Raw genomic sequence first — 25,820 nt, 5'->3', positions numbered from 1 at the left:
CAAGCAGCCCACAGGGCTGGCATCTTACCATAAGTCTGCACAGAGAAAGCAGAACACTAAACAAGGTCTCCAGAGCCATAACACAATCCTCTATCCCACTTTCACCCTAGTGAATAAAAAACACACATTAAACTGTTAAAACCAATAGTTCATTGTAAGAAAAAAAAGAATAAGAAGGGGAAAACTCAACCATAATTAAGTTACCCAGAGATAACTACTTTAAACATTTTAGTGTATGTCCTTCTAGATATACGTACATATACACACATACATGTACGTGTGTGTAATATAATTTAACAAAAACAAGATTATTGTTTTGTTACAGGATTTTATCATTAACACATTTGAAGGCAGTACTGATGGACAGTGGTCTGGGCATCCCTCACTCCTTGTTTTCTACCATTGTTGCTTATGTAAAGCTTAAGTCCTGGGACAGCATCCATGCTTCACTCACCCTATATCCCCAATAGGCTTAAGGACAAGTCTTGTCAACAAGTAACTGTCCCTTTAGAGGTAGAAGTGAGGAGGTGTCCCTCTCAATATCACAGCTCTACCTAAAAACATCTGCAAAATATCTGCATGAATTTATTTCAGATTTTAAGAGGTCTGCTCAGTACAGTCCTGTTTGGCCTGAGACTTTCCCTCTAATATGAATGTCCATAATTATGCTTTGAAAATATGCAAGATGTCTTCTAAACTTATGAGTCCCCCAACCAACAAATGGCAATACAGTTAATATGCCATTAAAAGGAAAAAGATAGCTTAAAAAAGTCAGAGCATTTGAAAATGCTCTTTTTCCTTTTGGCTGTTCTCATTTTTCCTCAACTCTCATACTTCCTACACTTTCTGCTCTTCCCAACAGCAGCCTGCACTTACCTTTAATCTTCTACGGTTCATCCTGACATACCAATTAGTCAGAACATCCACAAACTTGACCAGGCGAGGAACCACAGTATAGAGTCTGTAAGCTAAAAGTAACAACCAATCAGGCAGTGAGAACACATAAGCATCTTGGGTGCTTAGGACAGGGCTGGATATAAGAAAGAGCAAGCAGCCCCTGCTATCCAAGGGCTGTCACACCTGTTAAGGAGGCAGAAGTACCAAAGTGAAACAATCAAAACTGAGGACGTACTATATAGCTGTCAAGGTGTCTAGGGGCATGCACAAACCACCCTGTGAGCTACATGCAAACTCCCAGTGTCAGTGAGAAAACAGGAAACCCCGTATATGTGGCTGAGGGGCCGAGGCTGCCTGCCAGATGACTCCGTGAGGCACCATTTATCTGGAACTGTATCAGGTGGTAGTACCACAAAAGCCTGACTTCTTCCACTGTGCTACCTTGACCTCAACTAAGACAGACACATAAAAAGCAAAAAGCTTTAATTAGATGCTAAGAGGCAGAGCATAGATAAGGGCTTCTCAACCAGAGCAATTTTGCTCTGCAGGAGACACTGACAATGTCTAGAGAGACATGCTGGTTGTCAAACTGGGGAGGTGGGCACTCTTGGCATCTGGTGGGTGGACTCCAGGGATGCTGCTCAACAACCTACAATGCACAGGCCAGCCTCCACCACAGAGGATGACCCAGCTCAAACTGTCAGCAGTGCTGCTGCTGAGAAACTCAGGCAGGGGCTGTGCATAAAATAGAACAGGGTTTCTAAAGGTTAAAATAGTCAAGGAAAGAAAGCTAAAGGAGGTATTGGAAGGAGAGAAGAACCTTGAAGAATCAGAAAAATTTGAAGGCTCCCCTGAGGAACTCAGAGGGCAAGCAGGAAGTTAAGGGCATCTAGCCAACTTTGTTTGAGGCCCAGACTTATCTTCAGGATTTTTGCCATTCACCTCCCCTTTAACTGATACTCTCTGTTGCACAAAAACAAACACCAAAAACAAGGAGAGTAAGACCAAAAATCATAAAAACACATCACAATTTATATTAAGAGTTCAGTGACTGTTAATGAGGTTCCTAGTCTAAGCTAACACAGTGGTTAAGTTGCCAAGGGCAGAGTTGCTCTCTGTTGCAGTTCAAAAAGACTAGCACTGAGGTGCTGCTAGACCAACACCTGGACCCCAGGCCAGAGGCACTCGCTGGTCATACATTTCTAGAGAGGCAATTTTTGTGATCAGAGGCTTGTTCTGTAAAGACAGAGGCCCATCTAAGTTATTTCTAGGGTTCACTACACTTTTCACCTTCTAGGAAGCTAGAGTGTTCAAGAGTTGCAACTCTTATAAGGTAAACTAAGCCCATATATAATAAAAGGGAGCAGCAGCTACCACTGAAATCATTAATACCAACTGCAGACTCTTCAACGATGCTACCTATTTAGTTCTCAGAATTCTATTTTGATGAGGGAGGCAAGGGCATAAAGCTGACAGGTTGGTGGAGTGGGAACTGCACTGGGCAATCTGGGTCTGGAGCCCCTCTCATCGGTTCAACGTGCACCACCTAGCCTCCTGCACCTGGCCCTTACCACTCGGCTGTGTGTACAACTGCTGCCAAACCTCTAGTTCCCAGGCAGACCAGGTCCCAGCCAGGATATACATTCTCAGGTCACAGCCGTTGCTGTCTAAAGATGGCAAGGGCCCCCAGGCAACAATCCCATTCATTTATATCACTCAGGAGGGAAAACTGGACACAGCTATGAGTAGGTATCCCAGGGAGTGTGGTGAGAACCCAAGTGCTGATGTCTGCTTTGCACACTCATTTCCATCTTCACTTATGTCAATCTGTCCAATAGTTTGACAGTCATATGACCCTTATTACATATGTTTAATAGAGTGGGTATAGTCCTTCAGGATGACTGATAAAACATTCAAAATTTCCTGGACTAACCATCCTATTGTGCCAAGTACAGAGGCACCAACTATTCCACAAAGAGCTATGTACCAACTGAGGAATGGAAGAACCCTGTATGAACCAGATTGCTCTGGCCCCTCGAATGCACTGGAGTGCAGTACCTGAACAACAGCACCCGGCAACCACAGGACGCTGGGGGAGGCTGGTTTATGTCACAAGGGTGCACACAGGGATGCCATCTTTTCTCCCCTGCCCACAGACTTTATCAGACCCATCTCAGGTATCCAGGTTAACAGTTTCTGGAATTTCTCGCCTTGACTTACGGTTGTTCCATCTCCAACTTCTAGGAAACCAACATAACCTACTTTTCCAACCTGTCTAAAACTAAATTTGTTGTTGTTAGGTAAGAGAATTGTGGGGAAATGTCAACTTCATTATTGTTTTTCTGTATTTCCTAATTTTTGCAGGCTGAACAGGGACTACTTATTTAATAAAGTAGACCTAAAAATAAATTTAAAACATATTAATAACAACTACTACTTATTAAGTACCTATTATCTGCTAGCTACTGTATGTACGTAATCTCCATCTGAGCCTCATATTAACTCTTACCAGGCCATTTTTCGGAGAAAGAAATTGAGGCTCATAGATTAGGTAACGTCTCCCCCAGGGAACAAGTGGTGCAGTTGGGTTTTGAACTCATGGGCATCCACTACTGAAGCCTGTGATTCCATGGGCCTGTGTGGTATCTGTGGAGGGGTGAGGTCACTAGACATCCCCCCAAGACAATCTCTAAGGCCTTGGAACAAAACATTTCTACAACTAACAAGCCTTAAAATTATATTTGAGAGGTAAAGAGAAATATTTATTTATCTATTGTTCTGTATCTCTCAAAATTTCTATAAAATTTCCTCTATGTTTAGAGAGCCCAGAAATAAACCCACACACCTACAGTCAATTAATCTTCCACAAAGGAGGGAAGAATATACAATGGAGAAAAGACAATCTCTTCAGCAAGTAGTGTCGGAAAAGCTGGATAGCCACATGTAAATCAATGAAATTAGAACACTCCTTCACACCATACACAAAAATAAACTCAAAATGGCTTGAAGACTTATAAGACATGACACCGTAAAACTCCTAGAGAGAACATAGGCAAAACATTCTCTGACATAAATCATACCAATGTTTTCTTAGGTCAGTCTCCCAAGGCAATAGAAATAAAAGCAAAAATAAATAAATGGGACTTAATCAAACATAAGCTTTTGCACAGTAAAGGAAACTATAAACAAAATGAAATGACAACCTATGGACTAGGAGAAAATATTCGCAAACAATGCGGCTGATAGGGCTTAATTTCCAAAATATGTAAACAGGTCATACAACTCAATACCAAAAAAAACAACCCAATCAAAAAATGGGCAGAAAACCTAAACAGTTTTCCAAAGAAGACATACAGATGGCCAAGAGGCACATGAAAAGATGCTCAACATCGCTAATTATTAGAGAAATGAAAATCAAAATTACAATGAGGTATCACTCACACCTTTCAGAATGGCCATCATTAAAAAGTCTACAAATAAAAAATGTTGGATAGGATGTAGAGAAAAGGGAACCCTCCCCTACACTGTTGGTGGGAATGTAAATTGGTGCAGCCACTATGGAAAACAGTATGGAGGTTCCTTAAAAAACTAAGACTAGAGTTGCCACATGATCCAGCAACCCTACTCCTAGGCATATACCTGGAGAGAACTTGAAAAGATACATGCACCCCAATGTTCACTGCAGCACTATTTACAATAGCTAAGACATGGAAGCAATCTAAATGGCCACTGACAGATGAACAGATAAAGAAAATATGGTACTTATACACACACACACACACGTATACATATACAACGGAATACCACTCAGCCATAAAAAATAATGCCATTCGCAGCAACATGGATGGACCTAGAGATTATCATACTAAGTGAAGTCAGAAAGAGAAAGACAAATACCATATGATATCACTTATATGTGGAATCTAAAATATGATACAAATGCACTTATTTACAAAACAGAAACAGACTCACAGACATAAAAAAAAACAAACTTATGGTTACCACAGGGGAAAGGGGGTGGGGGAAGGATAAATTAGGAGTTTGGGATTAACAGATGCAAACTACTATAAATAAAATAAACAACAAGGTCCTACTGTATAGCACAGGGAACTATATTCAGTATCATATAATAACCTACAGTGGAAAAGAATATGAAAAATATATATATGCACATTTATATTTCTGAATCACTGTGCTGTACACCAAAAACTAACGCAACATTGTAAATCAACTATACTTCAAAAAAAAATTTCCTCTATGTTTATAAAGAAAAACAGTTAAATATCAAAAGGACAATTACAAAGAGAAGACTCCTTATTCCTGAGAGAAGGCCCAAGAGAGACACACCTGCCATTTCAGTCTCAAAGAACCCAACGAGCGACTGCATAAAGGACAGGACCCACCGGTCTGTGATGTTGGTACTTTCTTTAACCATGTTCTCGTTGTAAAGGAATTCCATTTCTTCCTCCTAGGAAGTGACAATTATTGAAACATTCTGCATGCCTGGGGGAAACTACTGTAGAGAAATGAATTTTTAAAATTATTTAAACTGAAAGAAGTATCCAAACAAATCAAAAAAACACCACAAAAACCCAGACCCTGTTGGCAATCTAAATTTCCGATTCTTAGCAATATTTTCCAAGTAAACTCTGAACTTGGAACATTAAGTCCTCAATTAATGAATTACATTTTTGAGTGAACTAAAGAGAATTTAGGAAAAAATGATTCCTATGCACCAAAGAGTAATTATGAATTAAGAAATATTCCAACATCTTGTCGTTAAGTAGGCGGTTGAGTTACATTGAATCTGAGGAAGGAAGGACAGCAAAACTGGCTAGGACTGGACAACTGTCTGTAAGTTGAAAATGAGTACTAGGAATTAATGTCTTTGCTTAAATTATTTTACCCAGAATGCTCTATTCCACCCCTGCTTTTTCCTTTGCAAATCCTCCTCGATCCTGAAGGCCTACTTTACCTGTCCCTACTCAACGGCATCACCATCAGGATGGCAAGGCAGTGACCATGCTGACTCTTGCTCTGATGCTGGAGCCTGCATCTTTCTGCCATGCCCAGATGAGCCCCAACTGTGAGTGGTTTGAACCAGCCTGTGTTCCTGAATCCCACACCAGCAGAGGCCTGCAAAGTAGACCCACTTTAGCACTGCTGGCCTGAGAGGTGGTGGGATCCAAAAGATAGGAACGCTAGGGATGTTGTTCCCAAAGACCTTGTTCTTCTTGGGAGAGTTCATTAGCAGAATGAGATGAGCCAGAGGCAGCAAGAAGTGACCAGCCTGCTGGAATGCAATGCTCAAAGCTCAGCTCTCCAACCAGTTTCTCAGGAAGGAATAATATCACATGTTTAGTCAGAAGTAGTTTACTAAGGAATTCTACTTTTAAGGTGTTGGAGATAAAAAGATGCGTGGTACCTGAGCCCTGACCCCCAAATGGAGTCTAGGAAGCATGGACAGGCACATGTGCAATGAAGCCTGCTGGCCTGAGAGCAGTTAGTAGGGGCAAGGGAAGGGGCTTCTCAGAGGATGCCTCCCAGGCCAGCAGGTAACTGCTCTGAGGCACTTTCTTATATATCAGAACCACTATTTTTCATCCCAGCAACCCAATGAGAACTTCTCTCACTTTCAGAGTTTCAGCCCAAATGCACTCATCAAGTGGCCTTCCCTGACCACCCATCTGCAACAGCCTTTACTAGGCACTCACTCTGATAGTAGCTGACTCTTTACTGGCTCCCCCATCACTAAGTCCCCAGTACCAATTTGGCTGGCTAAATGAATATCCAATGCAACTCTTCTTCAACAGGTGAGGCTTCTGTGTCTTGCAGAGGTGAGCATCTATCCAAATGGTGAAGTTCCGGTCCTGTGCTCTTGGCCCAGCATGGACCCCAGACACCTGTCACACTTTCATCTATGGCCTCCCCAGTGTCTCTGAGCCCCCACCCACCGGGCCTGTTAGCTCCTGTCTCCCATGGAGCTCTGCTTCACAGCTGACCCCTGACCATCTTTCGCAAACCCAGCTCAACCCAGCTCAACCCAGCTCCGTGGGGCAGACCCTACCCCACAGCACTGCAACCCACACCTTCTGTAGCCTCAGGACGTTCTGGATGAAGAAGCGATAGGCATTGTACCAAGGTAGCAGCACATCCTTCAGGACATCTCGAACACCCTCCTCCTTAAAGCGGAGGTTTTCTGCTCTCACCACAGGGGAGTTAATCAGGTATAATCTGGAAGAGGAGAAAAATTACATGGAAAAGGGACGCAGACAGTAAACCAAATATTACTATGTTGACAGGGCAATACCCAAATCAGCCCTTTTTCTACAAAAGCGGGGAATTATAAATACGCTTCTAACAGTCAATTTAAAACCGACAAAATTCTTATTTTGTGTAAGAGACCTAGCAAATTATAAAGGGGAGACCAAAAGTGCCACACCAAAATATGGCACTGAACTAACCTAGAAGCATGCCCTGTGCTGGTCCCAGCACAGGCCTCAAGCAGTATGGCAACACTAAGAGGAAGAAGCCAGGCCCTCCTTCCAGGACATATGTGCAGGCATCAGGGATTCACAAGGAACAGCCACATGTGCTCTGCCAGCACAGAGGGACTCAGGGAGCAGAGACCAGGGATGTTGTTAAACATCCTACAGGATGTTTCCTTCAAACAAAGAATTAAGAGGCCCAAGTTGTCAGCTATGCCAAGGTGAGTCTAACAGATAACTGGGGGTTGCAGGACACCCCACTAACTGCTCCTGGGCAACATGGCAACCGTGAACGTGCTTGCCCACTGCCCCTGGGTGTGGGTCTCTGTGTTCGTAACAGGAAGATGCTGAATAAGATCTCTTTGGTGCCTTTTAACCTGAGCACTCAACGTTTATGACTATGACTATTTCAAGCAGTATCTCACATTTCTCTAAAAACTTTTCAGTATTTTTGTTTGCTCTAGCATAAATCGTACCTCATACGGCTATTTGAGGAGTAAGTGTAAAATTGAAATAAATGATATAAGAGAATTCTAATATCAATAAGACAGGGAACCTACAGAAGGAATGAGGGAAAGGCACCAGCAACTAGCCTGGGAGTACGTGTGCTGCTTAATAAAATCCAACACACAGCCTCCTCTTCCAAAAGACCTATAGATATAGAAACATCTTTACTATTTAGAAAACCACCTTGGGGGTTTAAAGTCAACACCATACCAATGTAATTCTCCATGTAACAGATGTGCATTTTTTTAAAAAAGCTATTTATAAACCAAATTAATAGAATGATTAATATCACTGAAAACATGATTAACAGAATGTAAGATGCTTAATAAGAAATGACAAATACACACAAGACAGAGCACTGGTTTGTACCTGAGGGCATCAGCACCATATTTATGGATGACTGAAAGTGGATCTGGATAATTCTTTTTGCGTTTGCTCATTTTTTGGCCATCACTTGAAAAATAGAAGGGAAACACCAAATAAATAAGTCAACATCACAGTTTATATATGGTTACAGATTATCTACAAGTTGGAATACGTAAGTGCAAATGGGACACAAGCTACTACTAAGGCACAACAATAGGTTGTTTAAGCTTCTTTTTGAATACTGCAGCGAGTCAATGGAGAAGTTTCGGGATAAACGGCAGCAGGAAGATGCCAGAGTGTAACAGTGAAAAAACACAGCCTTGGCATTTATCCCAGAGAAACGAAAACTTATATTCACACAAAACCTTAGAAAGTTCACAGCTTTATTCATAGTCAGAAAACACTGGAAACAACCTCAATGTCTTTCAGCAGGTGAAAAGTCAAACTGTGGGTCACCATGGAACACTGCTCAGTAATGAGAAAGAACTGTGGATCCATAAAACCACCTGAGGTATCTCCAGGGAATTACAGTAAGCAAAAAAAGCCAATCACAAAAGGTTATATATGATATGAATCCATTTATATAACATACTTGAAATGACAAAATTACAGAGATGGGGAATAGATGAGTGGTTGCCAGGGGATGGGGATTAGGACTGAAGGCTGAGGTGGGAGGAGTGCAAAGGGGTGGGGTAGGTATGGTTATAAAAGGGTAACAGAGGCATCCTGTGATGTTGAAACAGGCCAAGTATCTTGACTGTGCTGGTGGATACAGGAACCCATATATGAGATAACATTGCATGCAATAGCAAATGAGTAAAACTGGGGAAATCTGAGTAAGACTGGTGGATTCAATCAACATCCTGATTGTGACAATGTGCTACAGTTTCAAAAACGTGACCATTGGGGGAACCAGGCAAAGCACACGGGGGGGTCTCTATTAATTTTTACCACTATAATTCAGTTAAGATTTTCAATTAAAAAAAAAAAGTACAGACTATAGAGCCAGACTGCCTGGATATAGAACTAGAATTTCACACTCTTTTGCTGTAAGTATGACCTTAATTTTTCTGCACTTCAAATTCCTCAAATGTCAAAATGGACAATGAAAGGACCCATTTCAAATAGTTCTGGGGATAAATGAGTGAAGATGTGTAAATGCTCAAAACAGAGCCTGGTACAGTGCCAGGTGTCATCCCCCGCCTTGAACAGCACATGAAGCAAGGTATCTAGGTATAAAAATTTCATTTTCTCCTTTTTATTTGTTTTTACTTTTAATGACTAGAGGCGGTAGAAGGAAAAAATAAGAATTCTCTATAATAAGCCTCTAGAACCAATAGCTTCCTCATATATTAAAAACAGGACAACAAAAATCTATATTAAAGGACCAGTGTACAGATTTAATAAGAGCTATAAGCAAAAGTACTTTATAAAATTCTAAATGACAAATGTTATTTTATCACTAGTAGTATCATGGGACACATGTCCTCCCCTCTGTCCTCCTCCATTAGGCTTAGCTCTTAATGCAGTCCTTCCCCTAAGACAGAGGAATATGTAGAGACAGAATATTACAGATTGAGAAGAGCACAAGACAGGAGTTGGATGAAAAGGGAGAGCAGGAAGAAGTATAAAGGCAGAAGGAAGGAAGGGAACAGGAACAGAGCTGGGGCATTCCTGAATCCCTTTTTCACAAAGAATGGTTAGACCCAACCAGAACATGCTGAAAGAATAAAGGAGATCAGGAACTGCAACTCATTATTACACAAGGGAGTGCACCTGCCTTGCCAGGACGAGCCCATTCACAATCACATTTTTGAATGGCGGCCGTCCAAAGAGAGCTGTGGCCAGCACCAACAGGGTGTAAAACCTGGAAAAAAACCCACAAACAGAGTTCAATAAAATAAGAAAAGGAATTCAAGCATAGGAAAAAAAAACTGTGTTTACTTATTGGACTGAATTTCTATTTTAGGTAAGTTACACTTCTTGATAATCACAAAGCAATGGTTCTTGATCCTGGATACATCAGAATCATCTGGGGAGTGCTGAAAAATTAGGCACAGGACCCACTGCAGACCAGTCATATTAGAGCTTCTCACTAGAAAAAATAAAATGAACTTTATTTAAAGCAAATAAAGCCCTGGAATGAGGTACTGACCCCCTGCTGGGGACAGTACTATCACCTTCCTTGGAGAGCTAGTTGGACAGCCACAAGGCAGAGCAGGGCAGCACTGGGTGGCCTCTCAGGACCTCCCAGAAATGCCAGGCTGGAAATCCAGAGATGTGTTGCCTTTAGCACAAGGTCATATGGGACAGTCTGATGACAAAAGATAAAAAAAGCACTCTCATCCAAAAGTTAAAAGCTAGTCTATATGAACATAGAAAATGTTTTTATTCTATCAGATATCATGCATGTTTATATGCTACCTAGATTGTTCGCTAAAAGAACTCTATCACATTCATGTAAGCTGTCCCAGTAAGTAATGCACTTGTGTCATCTCCAACCTGATTTTGCATCCCAAGAACATCACCAGACACAACTAATGAGGACGGAAATCAGGTCAGGAGGACCCTGGTTCTTATGAGAGGCAGCCCATACCTGACAGAAGGCAAGGGAGGCAATGTGCACATGGGGACTCACGTGAGGGCTTTTAACAGTTGCCAGACATGGCAACTCCTCAGAGAAACAACTTATTGGTGAGTCATCTGGCCCTCCCTAAGAACAGGAGTTTGTATATGGTAGCTGTTTCTACAGAAAAATGGATTGGAAGCTGAAAACATTAAGAACATTAAGTCTGGAATTCCATCAGTTTGTGATGACTACAAGCTGTAAAGAGAAAATGATACCAACATTCTTTTAACACTCCTGCAGAAACATTACTAATGAAAGTATAATTAGAACCTGGGTCAGCCAAGCTCATGCATGAAGAGAAGGTAATTCATCTTTTTCTAATTAAGAGGATGAGGGTACTGCTTTAGATAAGGCATCAGATAAAACCAATGCCAAAGTCCTCCCCACCATGTTTTTTTAAAATTTTAAACCTGGATTTTTTAGAATGTTATGAGGCCAACCTTAACATCTTAGTACATTTTCAACTAACCCTCCAATTTGTAGCACCCACTCCAGTAAATTCTATGTAAATACCCACTAAACACTTGTGTAAATGATTTGAAGTAAACAAACTAAGGACACATTGTTTTGTATCACTTAACCTTTCCATACACCAAAATCTCTGTATTCCAAAATGTGAAAGAAACAATTCAAACTCTAAAACTACAGCCCTAATAGAGTGTGAGATTCCTGCTCAAAAGACACTTTTATGGTATGTTTAGTGGTGAGGGGCAGAGGGCAGGAGCAGAGCCTGTTTTTTTTTTTTTTTTTGTGGTACGCGGGCCTCTCACCAACAGTGGCCTCTCCCGTCGCAGAGCACAGGCTCTGGACGCGCAGGCTCAGCGGCCATGGCTCACGGGCCTACCCGCTCCGTGGCATGTGGGATCTTCCCGGACCGGGGCACAAACCCGTGTCCCCTGCATCAGCAGGCGGACTCTCAACCACTGTGCCACCAGGGAAGCCCAAGCCTGTCTTGTTTGACACAATCTCCCCAGCACCCAGCTGATAAATGCTAAATGCTCAGTAAAATACCTGTTAAATCAAATCAGTAAAACACTTTAAAGAGGGACTTCCCTGGTGGCACAGTGGTTAAGAATCTGTCTGCCAATGCGGGGGACACAGGTTCGATCCCTGGCCCCAGGAAGATCTCACATGCCGTGGAGCAACTAAGCCCGTGCGTCACAACTACTGAAGCCCGCGTGCCCAGAGCCCATGCTCCGCAACAAGAGAAGCCCTCTCAGTGAGAAGCCCGCGCACCACAACAAATAGTCCCCGCTCGCCACAACTAGAGAAAGACCACGTGCAGCAACAAAGACCCAACGCAGCCAAAAATAAATAAATAAATAAATAAATACGCTTTAAAGAACAAGAAACATACCATCCTCTGGTTTGGTCAATGCCTTCAGCAATGAAATCTGCAGGAAATGCATCCTCAAACTCCCTCTTGTTTTCAAATGGATAATGAATTTGAGCATAGGGCATGCTGCCACTCTCGAACCAACAGTCAAACACTTCAGAGATGCGATGCAACAATCCCTTCCCACAGCGTGAAGGAATGGTCAGATGGTCAATGCTAGTAAACAAAGAAGTAGCCACTTCTATTAATTTTAAGCAAAACAGAAATTACAGTTTAATTGCCAAGAGGAAACACAATGCCCTCACAGCTCTTTCATATGCATCTGCAAACAGAAATATAGGCAGTTATCACAGGCTTTCAGAGAGCACCATCAGGGCTCCATCTGGAAGGTTATATACCAAAGTCTCCTGACATCTAACTCAAGGACAAGAGGCCACCTTTCCTCAATATGACATGAATCATCAACAACGAAGTAATTCAGCAAACTAGTGTCTGATTTCTACATGTAGCTCTGTGATCTAATACAGAGACCATGTCTAAACAGGCTACCTAGCCCGATACTGAACTGAAGTGAATCAAACATTCAGAAACTCACCTCTCTCTGTGGAGATCTGAGATCTTTGCTCCTGACAGTTCTTCCAGTTCTGTCATTGACCCAACACACACCACCTGTCAAAACAAAGTTAAAAGGCCTCAGAGCCAAGGATCAAACAGAGTTAATTTATGTAACATTCATGTTTAGGTTTAGAAACTTTTGATCTTCATGAGTTATCATCAAGGTGGCTTACCTAATGAAAGACTATAGGTCACTGACTGAATTGGTGAGCAGACCTCACTTCTTTGCTATCTACCCCTATATCAGAGGGATTCCCTACAAGGAGAGAATTTCACAGCCATCATCTCAACGAGTATTTCTTGAGGGTCTACTATGTCCAAATCTCTGACAAAAATAACTAGCATAAGTGAAATGCCTAGACTGTTACTCTAAGGCATCTTAGTTTGCTCCTGGCACTTGAACTTGGCTCTTTAATCTGAAACCTTCTCAAGTCAAAGCTGGGACTAATTTATTGTGCATGAACTGGACCAAACAGTCAGACTGCAAGACATTAGGATTATACTCATGTAAGGAGGCTGGGAGATGGGCCCAGCAGGGGTATTCAGAACAGGGTGAGTCATCTAACAGGGGCCGTGTAGCTGGGCTACACCAGCAGGAGCTGCTGTGGGTTCACACCCAGAGGTCATCTACTACCTAATGAATACCCACAGCCTCTTTCTCTGCACTTCCTGCTCAGTCCTGTAAAGTCCTCTGATTCAGCTACTTCACTGTTGCCTTTCAGGTCCCTACTGGAGATTTACTGAGGTCCCTGGGCTGCTGCTGCTGCTCATGACTGTTCTAATGCTGTCAGCATTGGACAGAGAGGATACATCTATATACCTATGTATGTATTTATTTAGAGACACACACACACACAATTTGATTTTAAATTAAAGGTCTGCAATGTTTTGGTAATTTTATTATTATTATTATTATTTATTTTTTTTTTTTTGTGGTACGTGGGCCTCTCACTGCTGTGGCCTCTCCCGTTGCAGAGCACAGGCTCCGGACGCGCAGCCTCAGCGGCCATGGCTCACAGGCCCAGCCACTCCGCGGCATGTGGGATCCTCCCAGACCGGGGCACGAACCCGTGTGCCCTGCATCGGCAGGCGGACTCTCAACCAATGCGCCACCAGGGAAGCCCACTTTGGTAATTCTTTTAAGTCATCCTTTTTTATCACTAATAGGGCCGTTTTAATATGCCGTGACTTAGTGCAGCGGGTGGAGTCTCTATTCTGTTCATCAGAAACTCAAAAGGAGAAAAAGAGTTCTGAGCAACACAAGATAAACAATGTGAGGAGTTTCCCGAGAAAAATACAAATTACATTTTTCACTTTTACACAGAGGGAAATTTTTTTTTTTTTTTTTTTGCGGTACGTGGGCCTCTCACTGTTGTGGCCTCTCCCATCGCGGAGCACAGGCTCCGGACGCGCAGGCTCAGCAGCCATGGCTCATGGGCCCAGCCTTTCTGCGGAATGTGGGATCTTCCCGGACCAGGGCACGAACCCGTGTCCCCTGCATCAGCAGGCGGACTCTCAACCACTGCGCCACCAGGGAAGCCCTACACAGAGGGAAATTTAAAACTATATTTAATTAAAGTAAAAATAAATTAAAATCTTAAAAACATATTCTTATTTATGTCATGATTCTAGGAAGGAACAAAGAAAAAAAACCTGATGCAATAAGAAAGGGGCAAAGAAAAAAAGAAACCATATTCTTTTACCCCATACTGAGATGCATGAATGAAGTGCTTTAGCAAAAATCAACACAAGTAAACACTGCCCTGCCTCACCTCCTCAAAGTCATCGCTGACCCACAGTGGGATAGGAGTGCCCCAGTATCTGTTTCTGGAAATTGCCCAGTCACGTGCATCTTTCAGCCAATTTCCAAATCGCTTTTCTCGCACAAACTCTGGGACCCTGCAATAAACAGATCAGATAACCAATCACATAAAAACATTAGTAAGTAAATTTGTAAATTAGATCTGCATAAGCCTTTGTGAACCTAACATTCTGGAAATGCTGAGCTCACTCCTACGAGAATGTCTTTCAAATGGACAGCACCAGAAGACCCACAAAGGCTGTTTCTGCTATGAATCCATCCCAGGAAGATGCTCTGTAATATGAAACCCCACAGCACACAAGCTTTTCTGTCGTGCTCTCCAACTGCAGGACTGCCACAATCCTTTAACCAATCACCGTGACGACAGCTAGCCTGATCTTACTTAGATCTAGTCTTCAGGTCATCCATACAATAGCGCTTTTACCGAAACTCATTAGCAAGGGCTCTTAATCACCTACAAAGTAAGAGTCTGAATAGGCGGGGTTATGTGTAGCTGGTGAGAAGCTGCCTCTCCAGGCTCACCTGCAGTCCCGCCACTGCACTGTAGGCTCTAGCAATAAGGCAAGTTCCTTAGAATGCAGCTTCTTACCTCACTGCCTCTGTCCATGCCATCCCTCCACTTCGATAACGTTCACCCCGCCACCCTCCTTCCCTCAGCCACCCCCCTACCCAAGGCTCTTATAGCTTCTGACTGGTAAATGACTCCTTATTCTTTAAGGTTCAGCTTTGTAGGAAACGCTGTCAAGCTCAAGGCTGAGTTAGGGCACACCTATGCTCCAAAACATTTTGTCCTCTCAGGTGCTGCAGTTACCATCCTAGGTCAGTTTATAGGCCTGCACACCTGTCACCACCACCCCCAATGAGGCAGCCACACGAATATTCTATACTCAGTGCTCCACCAGGAAACTAAAGAGCTTCCTAGGTATAAAAATGAAAAAACATTTTGCTCTTGAGAAATTCACTTTGCTAAGAAATATAGAAAGCTATAGTTTTCTTTTACTGCCCTGAGATTCTCCCCATTCTTCCAAAATCAAATGCACTATTTCTTACTTCCCCAGAGAACACAACTTAAAGTCAAGCTGGATTCTTGGGGAAAATAAGAAATAGTGATTACCCTCAAAACTCTCAGGGAAAAACATTCTTCTGGTATACACAAATTTAGTTTTGTATCATTCTTGCACCTACAGGTTGAAGTACAGTAGTCCCCCCCTTATCTGTGGTTTCATATGGTCTCAGTTACCCACAGTCAACCGTGGTCCAAAAATATTAAAAGGAAAATTCCAGGAGTAAAAATTTCGTAAGTTTTAAACTGCACGCTGTTCTGGGTGGCATGATGAAGTGTTGCGCCCTTGCACTCCATCCTGCCTGGGAAATGAACTATCCCTTTGTCTAGTGTATCCAGGCTGTATATGTTACCCGCCCATTAGTTACTTAGCAGCTATCTCGGCTACCACATCAGTTGTTGATTATCTCAGTGCCTGTGTGGAAATAACCCTTATTTTTACTTAAAAATTGGCCCCAAAGGGCAAAAGCAGTGATGCTGGCAATTTGGATATTCTCTTACCGTGCTTAATTTATAAATTAAACTTCATCATAGGTATGTAGGTATAGGAAAAACACAGTATATACAGTGTAGGGTTTGGTACTATCTGCGTTTTCAGGCATCCACTGGGGGTCTTGGAACATACCCGCTATGGAAAAATGGAGGAACTACTGTAACACCTCTCTGCAGTTTAGATATTAGCTGAGGAGAGAAAGGCTTCTGTTCCTGCAGTGTTTATCCATGAAACCAGTGTACACAAGACATTGTCATATTTTAGGAACTCAACAAGTGTCAAAAGTAGTAAGTGTAAATGGCTTTTGTAGGTATATCCAAATAAATGTGTATCCTGAAAATGACTATTATTTAAAGCTAATGGACTCTGAGAGTACAGCCCGTTTTCCAAAGTCATTCCATTCTTTAAGTCAAATAAATGGCAACTTCTCATTTCCATTGGGTTTAAAAAAGAAAAATGTTCCCCTATATGTCCTGTCATAAGAGGGCTGTTTCTTCTGTTATATAATATTATTTAAATTATTTTGTGTTCCTGAATAAACAGAAAAATAGCTATTATTACAATATACAATAAAAGATGGCTTTTAAAATTACTATAACTTGAGGGAAGTATAAACCAGTACTAACTACATGAAAAAGGACATTATGAAGACACACATCTTATTGCTCACCAGTAACATAGGTCATTGTTCCTCAGCAGCTGGTCTACCATATGCTCCACCCGAATGAACCAGCTAGGCACTGCTTTGTAAATAAGGGGAGTGTCTGACCTGTGGAAGCAAAAATGCAGAATGTGGCTGGGCAGACTGAGGTATGCAGGGGCAAAGGGTAAGACTGACCTTTAGTTTCTTACTGATATCACCACCAACTATTAGGCCTTCTACTGATATTTATTTCTATTGCAAATACTAATGTCTATGTCATCTCCCTCCATCTTTCACAAGAAGGTGAAAGCTAATAAGAGAATAAGAAAAAATATAGTTCTGCTGTATGACAGTTGACTAAGAAATGATGTCAACCTCAGCAAAGAGGAAACACGGGAACAAAACGTGATGCCACTGAACATTCCATTTTCACCCACATCTTTATAGTATGATGTTATATTAAAACTTGCATCACAGGGACTTCCCTGATGGCATAGTGGGTAAGAATCCGCCTGCCAATGCAGGGGACATGGGTTCGATCCCTGGTCCTGGAAGATCCCACATGCTGCAGAGTAACTAAGCCCATGCGCCACAACTACTGAGCCTGTGCTCTAGAACCCATGAGCCACAACTACTGAGCCCACGCACCACAACTACTGAAGCCTGCATGCCTAGAGCCCGTGCTCCGCAATGAGAGAAGCCACCACAATGAGGAGCCCATGCACAGCAACAAAGACCCAATGCAGCCAAAAAAAAAAAAATTGCACATTATATTTCTCACTAAATTCCATTAGAAAGTTTTAGAGATATATCTCATCCTAGAGAACTGTGATCCCAACACAATACATATTGGCATATGCCTATGTTTCTTACACCTAAGGAACGAAATAACTATATATATGAATTCATAAAATTCTCCTTAAAACAAGAATGAAGTTTTCAAACACTAACTCTAAAGGATACAAATGAGATGAGAACCATGAATTGATGGAATGGGCACACATATCAAATGTATCCACAAAGCTGAAGCTCGAGCTACATTTCATCTCACCTCCAGCAGAAAGGGTAGCTGTGGGTGAAGGTGCTGGCAGCAAGAAGTCGACCTTGTTCCTTTAGGGTCCTGATAATATTTTTGTCAGCATCCTATTTTAAAAAAATTTTAAATCTAGCCATTAAAATATCCTACAATACTTAGTAATACAATATAATTAAGTATATTACTAAACTTTGTTATTTTGATACCTTTACTGTGAATAAAAGGCACAAATAACAAATGTACTATACAAATACTTGGTTCACATTTCAGCCACTGTGTAACTTCAAGTACTTTTAAAGTACGTTCCAGACCACTTAAGGCAGTGAAGTTTTCAATCAGCAATGATTACCCCAAGGTCACAAAGCCGTTTCCGGAGTCACAAACCAGAGCCCACTTTTTCTGATTCCTACCTTTGAAATTACAGCATGCTTCCTCTGAAGATACTAGACCCTTGGAATGCAGCTGATAATATGTCTATTTTTTCTGATTTTATGTGCTCAAACAAAACAAAACAAAATCTACTTCCTGGGGAAAACAAAAATCCCACATATGGAAGCTATTTAACAAAAAACTGATTAATGAAGTACGATGAAACCGACACCTTTCTAAGCCATAGAGATACAGACCTTCACATACTGTCCTGCAAAATCTGCCACTTCCCCTGTGAAACAGCCTGAAGCATCCACAGGGCAAACAGGGACAGAGTCTTTCTGAATGATATTGAAATCCATACAGACCCGATAATCATCCTGGGGAAAAGGAGAAAGGTAGAAGAAGGGAAGAATAAAACAGTTAAGTGTGGGTATGGCAAGAGAGGAGCATATGAGGCAATAAATTTATAGGAAAATTTTTCAGTATTCTGACATATAAATGTATCCAACTTTCATTATCCTCTCAACTGAAGCTAACTCAAGGATTATTCAGAGAATCCAGAGCCCTATAGCAGGGTTAGGGGATTAGATCAGTCTTCCCAGCCATTACTTCACAAACCCCTAATATAGCTGAGTATCCACTAAGTAAGAAGAAAGACGGCACATATGAATACATTAGAACAAAATCAAATTTGATTTATAACAGCAGCATGTATACACATACATGTATGCACAAAGCAGAAGAATATAAACGTGTAAGGCATGAACCGTTTAGTACTTCACAATGCTTGATGTGCAGATGGATTTGCATCCTGTCAAAGAGTGCCTGAAAGGATGGCAACAGTGATCTAAATCCAAATTACTCATTTTACGGGAATTCCCTGGTGGTCCAGTGGTTAGAACTTGGCGCTTTCACTGCCAGGGCCTGGGATCAATCCCTTGTCGGTGAACTAAGATCCCACAAGCCGCGTGGTGTGGTGTGCATAAATAAATTAATTTAAAAATAATAATAAATCAAACAAACCCCAAACTATTCACTTTACAAATAAGTAATATGGGCCCCATGCAGGCTGGGTTCACCACAATGCTTCAGGAATACATTTTGAGCAATGTTAACAATAATCAGGGCAAACTGATTATAAAGTGTTATATCAAACAGTGCTCTGAACATCTGACTACATTATATTAGCTCATTTAACCTTTACAACGATCCTGTGAGGAAGGCAGATAGATGTACTAGGTTTTCATCATGTGTTCCCCTCAGACAAACCAGCAAGTATCTCCATTTTACAGATGAAGAAGCTGAGGCACAAAGAAATAACTCAGCAGCAAAGTGGCAATGCTCACATTCAGAACCAAACAGCCTGGCTCCAGAGTCCAAGGTCTTTACCTCTTTGCTATGCTGTTTGAATATAAAATTAAAGGGACTGTCTTGGACTAAATAGTGAAACCAAACCCTGGTTTGACTCCAAGATAAACTGGAAAGCCAGTATGGTTCCACCTGGGCCTATGTTCAACTCTCGCTATGCTGAGAGGCTGCCTAGCGTGATGCGACATGTGCGTGTGGCACATGACAGCCAGGGGCAATGACACCCTGGCCATGAAGGAAGACCCTGAATAAAAAAAACAGTAAGCAACACAGACAGGACAAGCCCCAAAGTCCAGCAATTTGAACCATTTAGTATAGAGCCAACAGCCCTACTCGATTCGACTAGCTAAGAGCAGCATTCCTGAATGGAGCCAGAGTAACAGGTGATGTTCAACACGGTCATGTAGAAGTGCATAGACTCTGAGGAGAGATCACATAGCACATTGTCTGGCAAAGCCGCAACATGGAAGGTCTCTTGGAAAACGTCTACCAAGTGGGGTTAAAGGCTGAAATTTAAAGATCTGATCTTCTATAACATTAACCTGCCTGGCATTCAGGACAGATACACACCAAGAAGTTACCTTTTCATTATTTATTAACAGTGGAACAATGACACCAGTTGACCCTAAAATTATAATGAATAGCTGAAATTTGACTAATTCCTAAAACTCAATAAATAGTATTATCAAGAATGCTTACTTTCCATCTAATTTGAATACTGACCAGGTATTAGGTGATATTAAGCATTTGTTAATTTTATTGGGTATAATGGCATGGTGGCTATGTTAAAAATAAAAGTCCTTATCAGTCAGAGATGCATACAGAAGTATCTGCAGATAAAAGATATGATGTTGAGAATTTGCTACAAAACCCTCCAGCCAAAATAAAAAAAGGTGTTGGGGAAGGGGACAGGGAACGAGACAGATATAACAGAAATTCCAAATTAATAATTAAAGCAGCTGGATAATGTGAACATAAGGAATATTATATTTTCTTTACTTCTGTGTATGTTTGAAGACTTCCATAATAAAAATCCCTGCAGAGATTAAGTATGAAAAGAAAAAAGACCAACGGAGACAGACTAGCTTCACTGCCTCTCTCACTGACGAAATGATCAAGCCAAGAGGAACTGGCAGGTCCCCAGTGGGTGCTACACCCCCAGCAGTACACACTCTTACAGTGTCAGGCACTGTGCTAAACGCTCTATATGGATGATTCCACTTAATCCCTGTAGTTTCCCAGACGGGCAGGTACTATCATTCCATGTCACAGAGGAGGAAAAGGAAGTCCAGACAGGCTAAGTAACTTACCCAGAGATGGCCTGTTAGTGGCAGAGCTGTGACCTAAGGTGAGGTCTGGTTCTAAATGTGTGCACTTAATCCCTATGCTCCTGTTTTATTCATATACAAATTACATTAAAAGGATTACATTTTTGGAAAAATTACTCTGGGAAAAACTTAAAATTAACCACACTGCATAGCTTTGAGGAAAGAGGTCAAATTCTCCCTTCTGATCATATAGTATTTATTTAGTCAAGAACACAGCAAAGGTGATGGAACCTTTCAGCGTTTTGATGGTTGTGGTAACTGTATGACTCTATGCCCTTGTCAAAACTCCCAAAACTGCATATCATAAATGGCAAAGTGTACAGCAAGTAAATAGTGAATGAATGAAAACACAGCATGCCTTTTAGAAAGACTAAATGTCCAGCAACACTCAGGATTTAGCACACCATTTTCAAAAATCAGCTCAGGGTGAAAAGGAATTACAGATGCAAGTTTTATAAAGTTATCTCTGGGGGCAGTGAGCCTGAAAAGAGGTTAACTCCATAGTGTGAAAAACAGTGAGAAACATCTCTCTTCTCTCTCCCTGTCACACACACACATGACTCAGTGGCCACTGACATTTATTTCTCATAAATGCATTTGCAAGACATATACTACTCACAGCACCAAAGTAAGGAGCTTGGTGTACAACCCCAGTGCCTTCTTCCTCCTTCACATAGTTGTCAACAAGCACAGTAAAAGCACCATTCTCTTTACACTGGAAAAGAAAGGTTATCAGGCTTAAAGAATAAAACAATACCATACCATAATATTAATTTAATAACAGTTTTTGGTAAGAGCCTGAAAAATCTTTTAACATGAAAAATTATATTTTCATAAATAGAAAAGACAGAATAATTCAGATTGGGAAGAAACATGCTAATTCAATACATCATTTCCATTAATAACAGGTCATCACTTATAAATGAAATAATTATTTGAAGACTTGCAGAGAAAAATTTCTAACTTCCTTTGCCACAAAACTGTGCTTTATCATCAGTTCTTCCAACCTCATCCCTGCCCTAGAATGCAGTTTTTCGTGAAAATGTCTCAGACGATGTGCTTCCTTAACCATTCACTTCCTGGTATATTTTCAATCACTGCATATGCTTTGCTGCTCCTTTTCCTTTCAGTCCAGCTCAGGTTATTCAGTAATAAAAGGCAAACCTTGGAAGAATCAGTATGGGAGCTGAGTTACAAGTTCTAGTTACAGGTACTCCACCTACTGTAACACTGAAGGGAAATGTTCTCAGTTTGATTTTCTTTATAACAACAATAAAGTCAGGTTCATACACATAACACCACAGACCTACTTCTTCTACCTTTATCTCTTAATATTTCTTTTCACATACCCTTTGTTTCAGCCAAACTGACCCTTTGCTTTCTTACCTCTCTGCCTTTGCAAAAAGTACTTTCAGAAATTATTTTCACATTTAATCCTATAATCCTGTGAAAAAGGCATCAGCAGTCTCATGTTTTAAAAATATTCTGGTTGTATTTGAATTTCACAGATGAACAAACTCTGAACAAAGATGAAATGGTTTGCCCAAATCATACAACTAGTAATGACCTGAAAGAAGGTCTTCTGGTTCCAAACGCAATTTTATTTTCAACTATATCACAACTCTTTAATTCTTTGGCATTCACTTAAAACTAAACTAGAAAAATAACTACGAATTTTTAATTGCTATAACCCAAGTCACCTGGAAATATTTTTGGTGTGGTATGATAGGTGCTAAAAGGTGTGTCTTCAATAGTTTAACCATGGAGAGATAATATGTGGGTTCTTAGAATCAGATGTAAGAACAGGGAATACAAAGGTATCTTACTGTTTCTAACTGTAGAGGGTTTCTAACAAAGAAACCCTACATTGCATTCCTATCTCTCGAAGTCCAGTTTTAGATCCTTCCCTTGCCAAGGTTGAACTGGGTCAGCATTCACACAGAGAGCTATAGTGCTGTCCTTCAAAGACAGCATCTACTCTCATAGCTCTCACTTAATATTTCAGAACATGTGTATTTTAGGTATACACCAGATGATTTTTGTCTTCAAAGAATTTGCAGCATCTTTCTAAAACTCACCAAACGTTCTAGAAATTTCAGGAAGCTAACTGAATGGATAGTTGTTGTTCTTAAATAACTTAGATTAGTATGAACTGAGTGCATATTCCAGACAGACTTCTGATTTAACCTAAAGTTCCTATCTATTGTGCTCATGTGCATTTTCTGAGGGCTGAACTTTCCTTAGGTTCTCAAAGGGATCTAGTGTAAGAGGTTTTAAGACAAATAAAAACAAATACAAGAAAAAATAAAACATGTTATGATACAGAAGAGAAGAATGCAGGAATGATATTTTTCAGAGGGAGAAACCAAAGAAGCATTTCAAAAATTGCTTTTTCTTCAGATGACACCTGAGTTTAGCCTTGAAGAGTGTCAAGCTGATATGACGTTAAAGAAAGGTGAGGGTCTTTTTAAAAAGAGGAGGAAGACAATAAAAGCAAAGGCAGAGAGGGAGGAAAAGAAAGGGCCAGCGTGATGGAAGCAAAGGATATGTTTAAATCAACATTAGGGAATGTGGTTAGGGAGTAGGACTGCATTGTGTCAACTGGAGAATACCCATTAAGGAATGTGCTGGCAAATGACTACAGGCTCAAGGGAGGGACCAGACCAGGTAAAGTGTTTGGAAATCCATCAGCAGCAACAAGGAATGAGGAGGAATGCCATTAGTTAGGAGATAAGAAACATGGGAAAACACTCAGGTGCACAAAAATGTAGAGGCAGATGTGATGCTGTGGACAGAGCCCAAATGGCAGAGATCACCTGCATTAGCCAAACTCTATCCCTACACTGAATCAGAACAGAGGTGAGCAAATATTTTATCATGGGCTATGGTGTAAGGTTTTGCTGGCTAATGCTACGTCCAACTGAATATAATTTCAACATAATGTATAAAACGGGGTCTGAGAGTGTTGCTCATTATTTCACTCCAAGACCTATAAATAAGAACCAACAGGAAATTCCTGCTGACTTTATTCTTTTGTTGGTGGTGGTGGGGTTTATAGCTACAGCTGTGGATTCTGTTGCCAGAAAATGGAAAACCACATAAAATAGCTTTGTGACTCTTATAAGAACTAAGTTACTAAATGTCTGAGCTTAAAGCACCCACCTCATCAATTCCTGGAAATGAACTCTGTTTACTTTTACACACACAGTTTTGTAAAAGCACTATCTTAAGTTTGTAAAAACAAAACTCAAAAAACAAAAAACACCTCAACGACTTGCCTGGGTGATGTGTAGACTATAAACAATACAAATATACACACATTAAATCTTATCAAAGTAACTGATTCCTTATGTAATTTGAGAAAAGTATTTAAAAATTCCTATAGGATTTTAATTATTAAAGCAAGAAGGCAATAAAAACAATTTAATTTTTGTAATACTGAAACAGATTTTTGGATTTAGGCACACTTGTACAAACAATATAACAATAAGACAATATAAATACCACTCCAGTTATCAAATACTTGGGTTGTGGACAGCTCCTGTGGTAGAAGTCTCTAAGCTCACCTTTATAAAATAGTCAAACAGGGGTCTGTATTTCTTGCCTTTGAGATAGGCACCAGGCAATCTAGAAAAAAGAGAAAGGCAAACTCACAATTAAAATTATCAAAGAAATGAGGCTACAGCCACATCAAATTACCATTCCCTTCTGGTTTCCTTGTTCCTAAATCATGAGTGCTGGAACGTGTGACCTGAATGTACTTGGTATTAGTACTTAAAACTAAACTTGCATAATATAGCTTTTGGGCAATAAAGTATCTCACTTTTTAAAGCTAAAGACACACATGCACGTGCACACACACACACACACGTACAAATCAATGATTTGTATACTCACCTTTCAAGGATCTCATAGTCACTCTCCAATTTATAGAGGGCTGATAATCTGGCTTCCATTAAAATGTATAATTTTCCTCTGACAGCATCTATGAGAGCAAGGGAAAAAGTGGACTTCAATGATATTCAGGCTTTGGCTTACGCTAAAGAAACGCATCTGCATATTTTTCCCTCCAGGGGCTCCTATATCACCTGCATCCAATGTGCTCAGCACTGACAGAGGAACACCACAAAGAACGCTAGGGCACACGTGCTTTCCACATACGAAAAAGACAAAAACATCAAATGCTGTTAAGGCAGCTCATCAGTTGTTGTTAACTGCACCTCTATTCATTTTAAGTAAATTAATCTTTTCTCCTACCAAAAGTAATATATATGAGTGCTTAAAATCCGTAACATTAGCAAACCAAGAAGAGATCACAAAGTAAAAGTTTCCCATAATCTCACACTCCCCACCCCACCCCGCCCCCGCCTCGACACTATCGTTTCAGTGTCTATTCCTCCAGGTGTTTTTCTACGTATATATCAACATACATATTATGTAAACATGTAACTTAATAATTATGGGATATAACTCAATACAGTTCTGTAATTTGTTTTCACATAATACATTGTGAACATTTTCTCATATGTTAGCACATATAGATTCTCTCATTCTTTTAAATAGCTTCTATAGTATTCCATCTTATGGAGGTACAAGTTATTTTTAACATATCAATTAATGCTAGACAATTAAACTGCTTTCAAATTGCTACTGCTATGAACACTGGGATAACGAATATTCTTATACATGTCTTTGTACCCATATTGGAAACATTTCTGGAGGATACTATCCTAGGAAGAGAAAAGCTGAAACAAATGCATAAACATTTAAAATTTAATAGATACTGACAAATTGCCTTACAAAAATTTAGGCTAATTTAAACGCCCACATGTAAAGTATGACATACCCAAGAATATA

The 25,820-nt window shown here is 40.7% G+C and overlaps 1 protein-coding gene across 3 annotated transcripts in view; it reads right to left on the bottom strand.

Moving 5' to 3' along the window:
• Nucleotides 1-25,820, bottom strand: part of IARS1 (isoleucyl-tRNA synthetase 1) — an 81,198-nt gene that overhangs the window by 29,342 nt on the left and 26,036 nt on the right. For all 3 annotated transcript variants that reach the window (XM_032633934.1, XM_032633935.1, XM_032633936.1), the window contains exons 8-22: nucleotides 24,861-24,948; nucleotides 24,530-24,590; nucleotides 21,583-21,678; nucleotides 18,522-18,644; nucleotides 17,911-18,002; nucleotides 16,887-16,985; nucleotides 14,611-14,737; nucleotides 12,819-12,892; nucleotides 12,245-12,439; nucleotides 10,039-10,125; nucleotides 8,262-8,345; nucleotides 6,987-7,131; nucleotides 5,245-5,365; nucleotides 877-968; nucleotides 29-106 (exon numbers count right to left, since the gene is read on the bottom strand). In XM_032633934.1, the coding sequence (XP_032489825.1) occupies nucleotides 29-106; nucleotides 877-968; nucleotides 5,245-5,365; nucleotides 6,987-7,131; nucleotides 8,262-8,345; nucleotides 10,039-10,125; nucleotides 12,245-12,439; nucleotides 12,819-12,892; nucleotides 14,611-14,737; nucleotides 16,887-16,985; nucleotides 17,911-18,002; nucleotides 18,522-18,644; nucleotides 21,583-21,678; nucleotides 24,530-24,590; nucleotides 24,861-24,948 (1,562 nt within the window). The remainder of the gene's footprint in view (nucleotides 1-28; nucleotides 107-876; nucleotides 969-5,244; nucleotides 5,366-6,986; nucleotides 7,132-8,261; nucleotides 8,346-10,038; nucleotides 10,126-12,244; nucleotides 12,440-12,818; nucleotides 12,893-14,610; nucleotides 14,738-16,886; nucleotides 16,986-17,910; nucleotides 18,003-18,521; nucleotides 18,645-21,582; nucleotides 21,679-24,529; nucleotides 24,591-24,860; nucleotides 24,949-25,820) is intronic.

Source organism: Phocoena sinus, chromosome 6 (assembly GCF_008692025.1).
Source record: "Phocoena sinus isolate mPhoSin1 chromosome 6, mPhoSin1.pri, whole genome shotgun sequence".
Taxonomy (NCBI): Eukaryota; Metazoa; Chordata; class Mammalia; order Artiodactyla; family Phocoenidae; genus Phocoena; species Phocoena sinus.
This window is presented reverse-complemented; position numbering and strand designations above follow the sequence as displayed.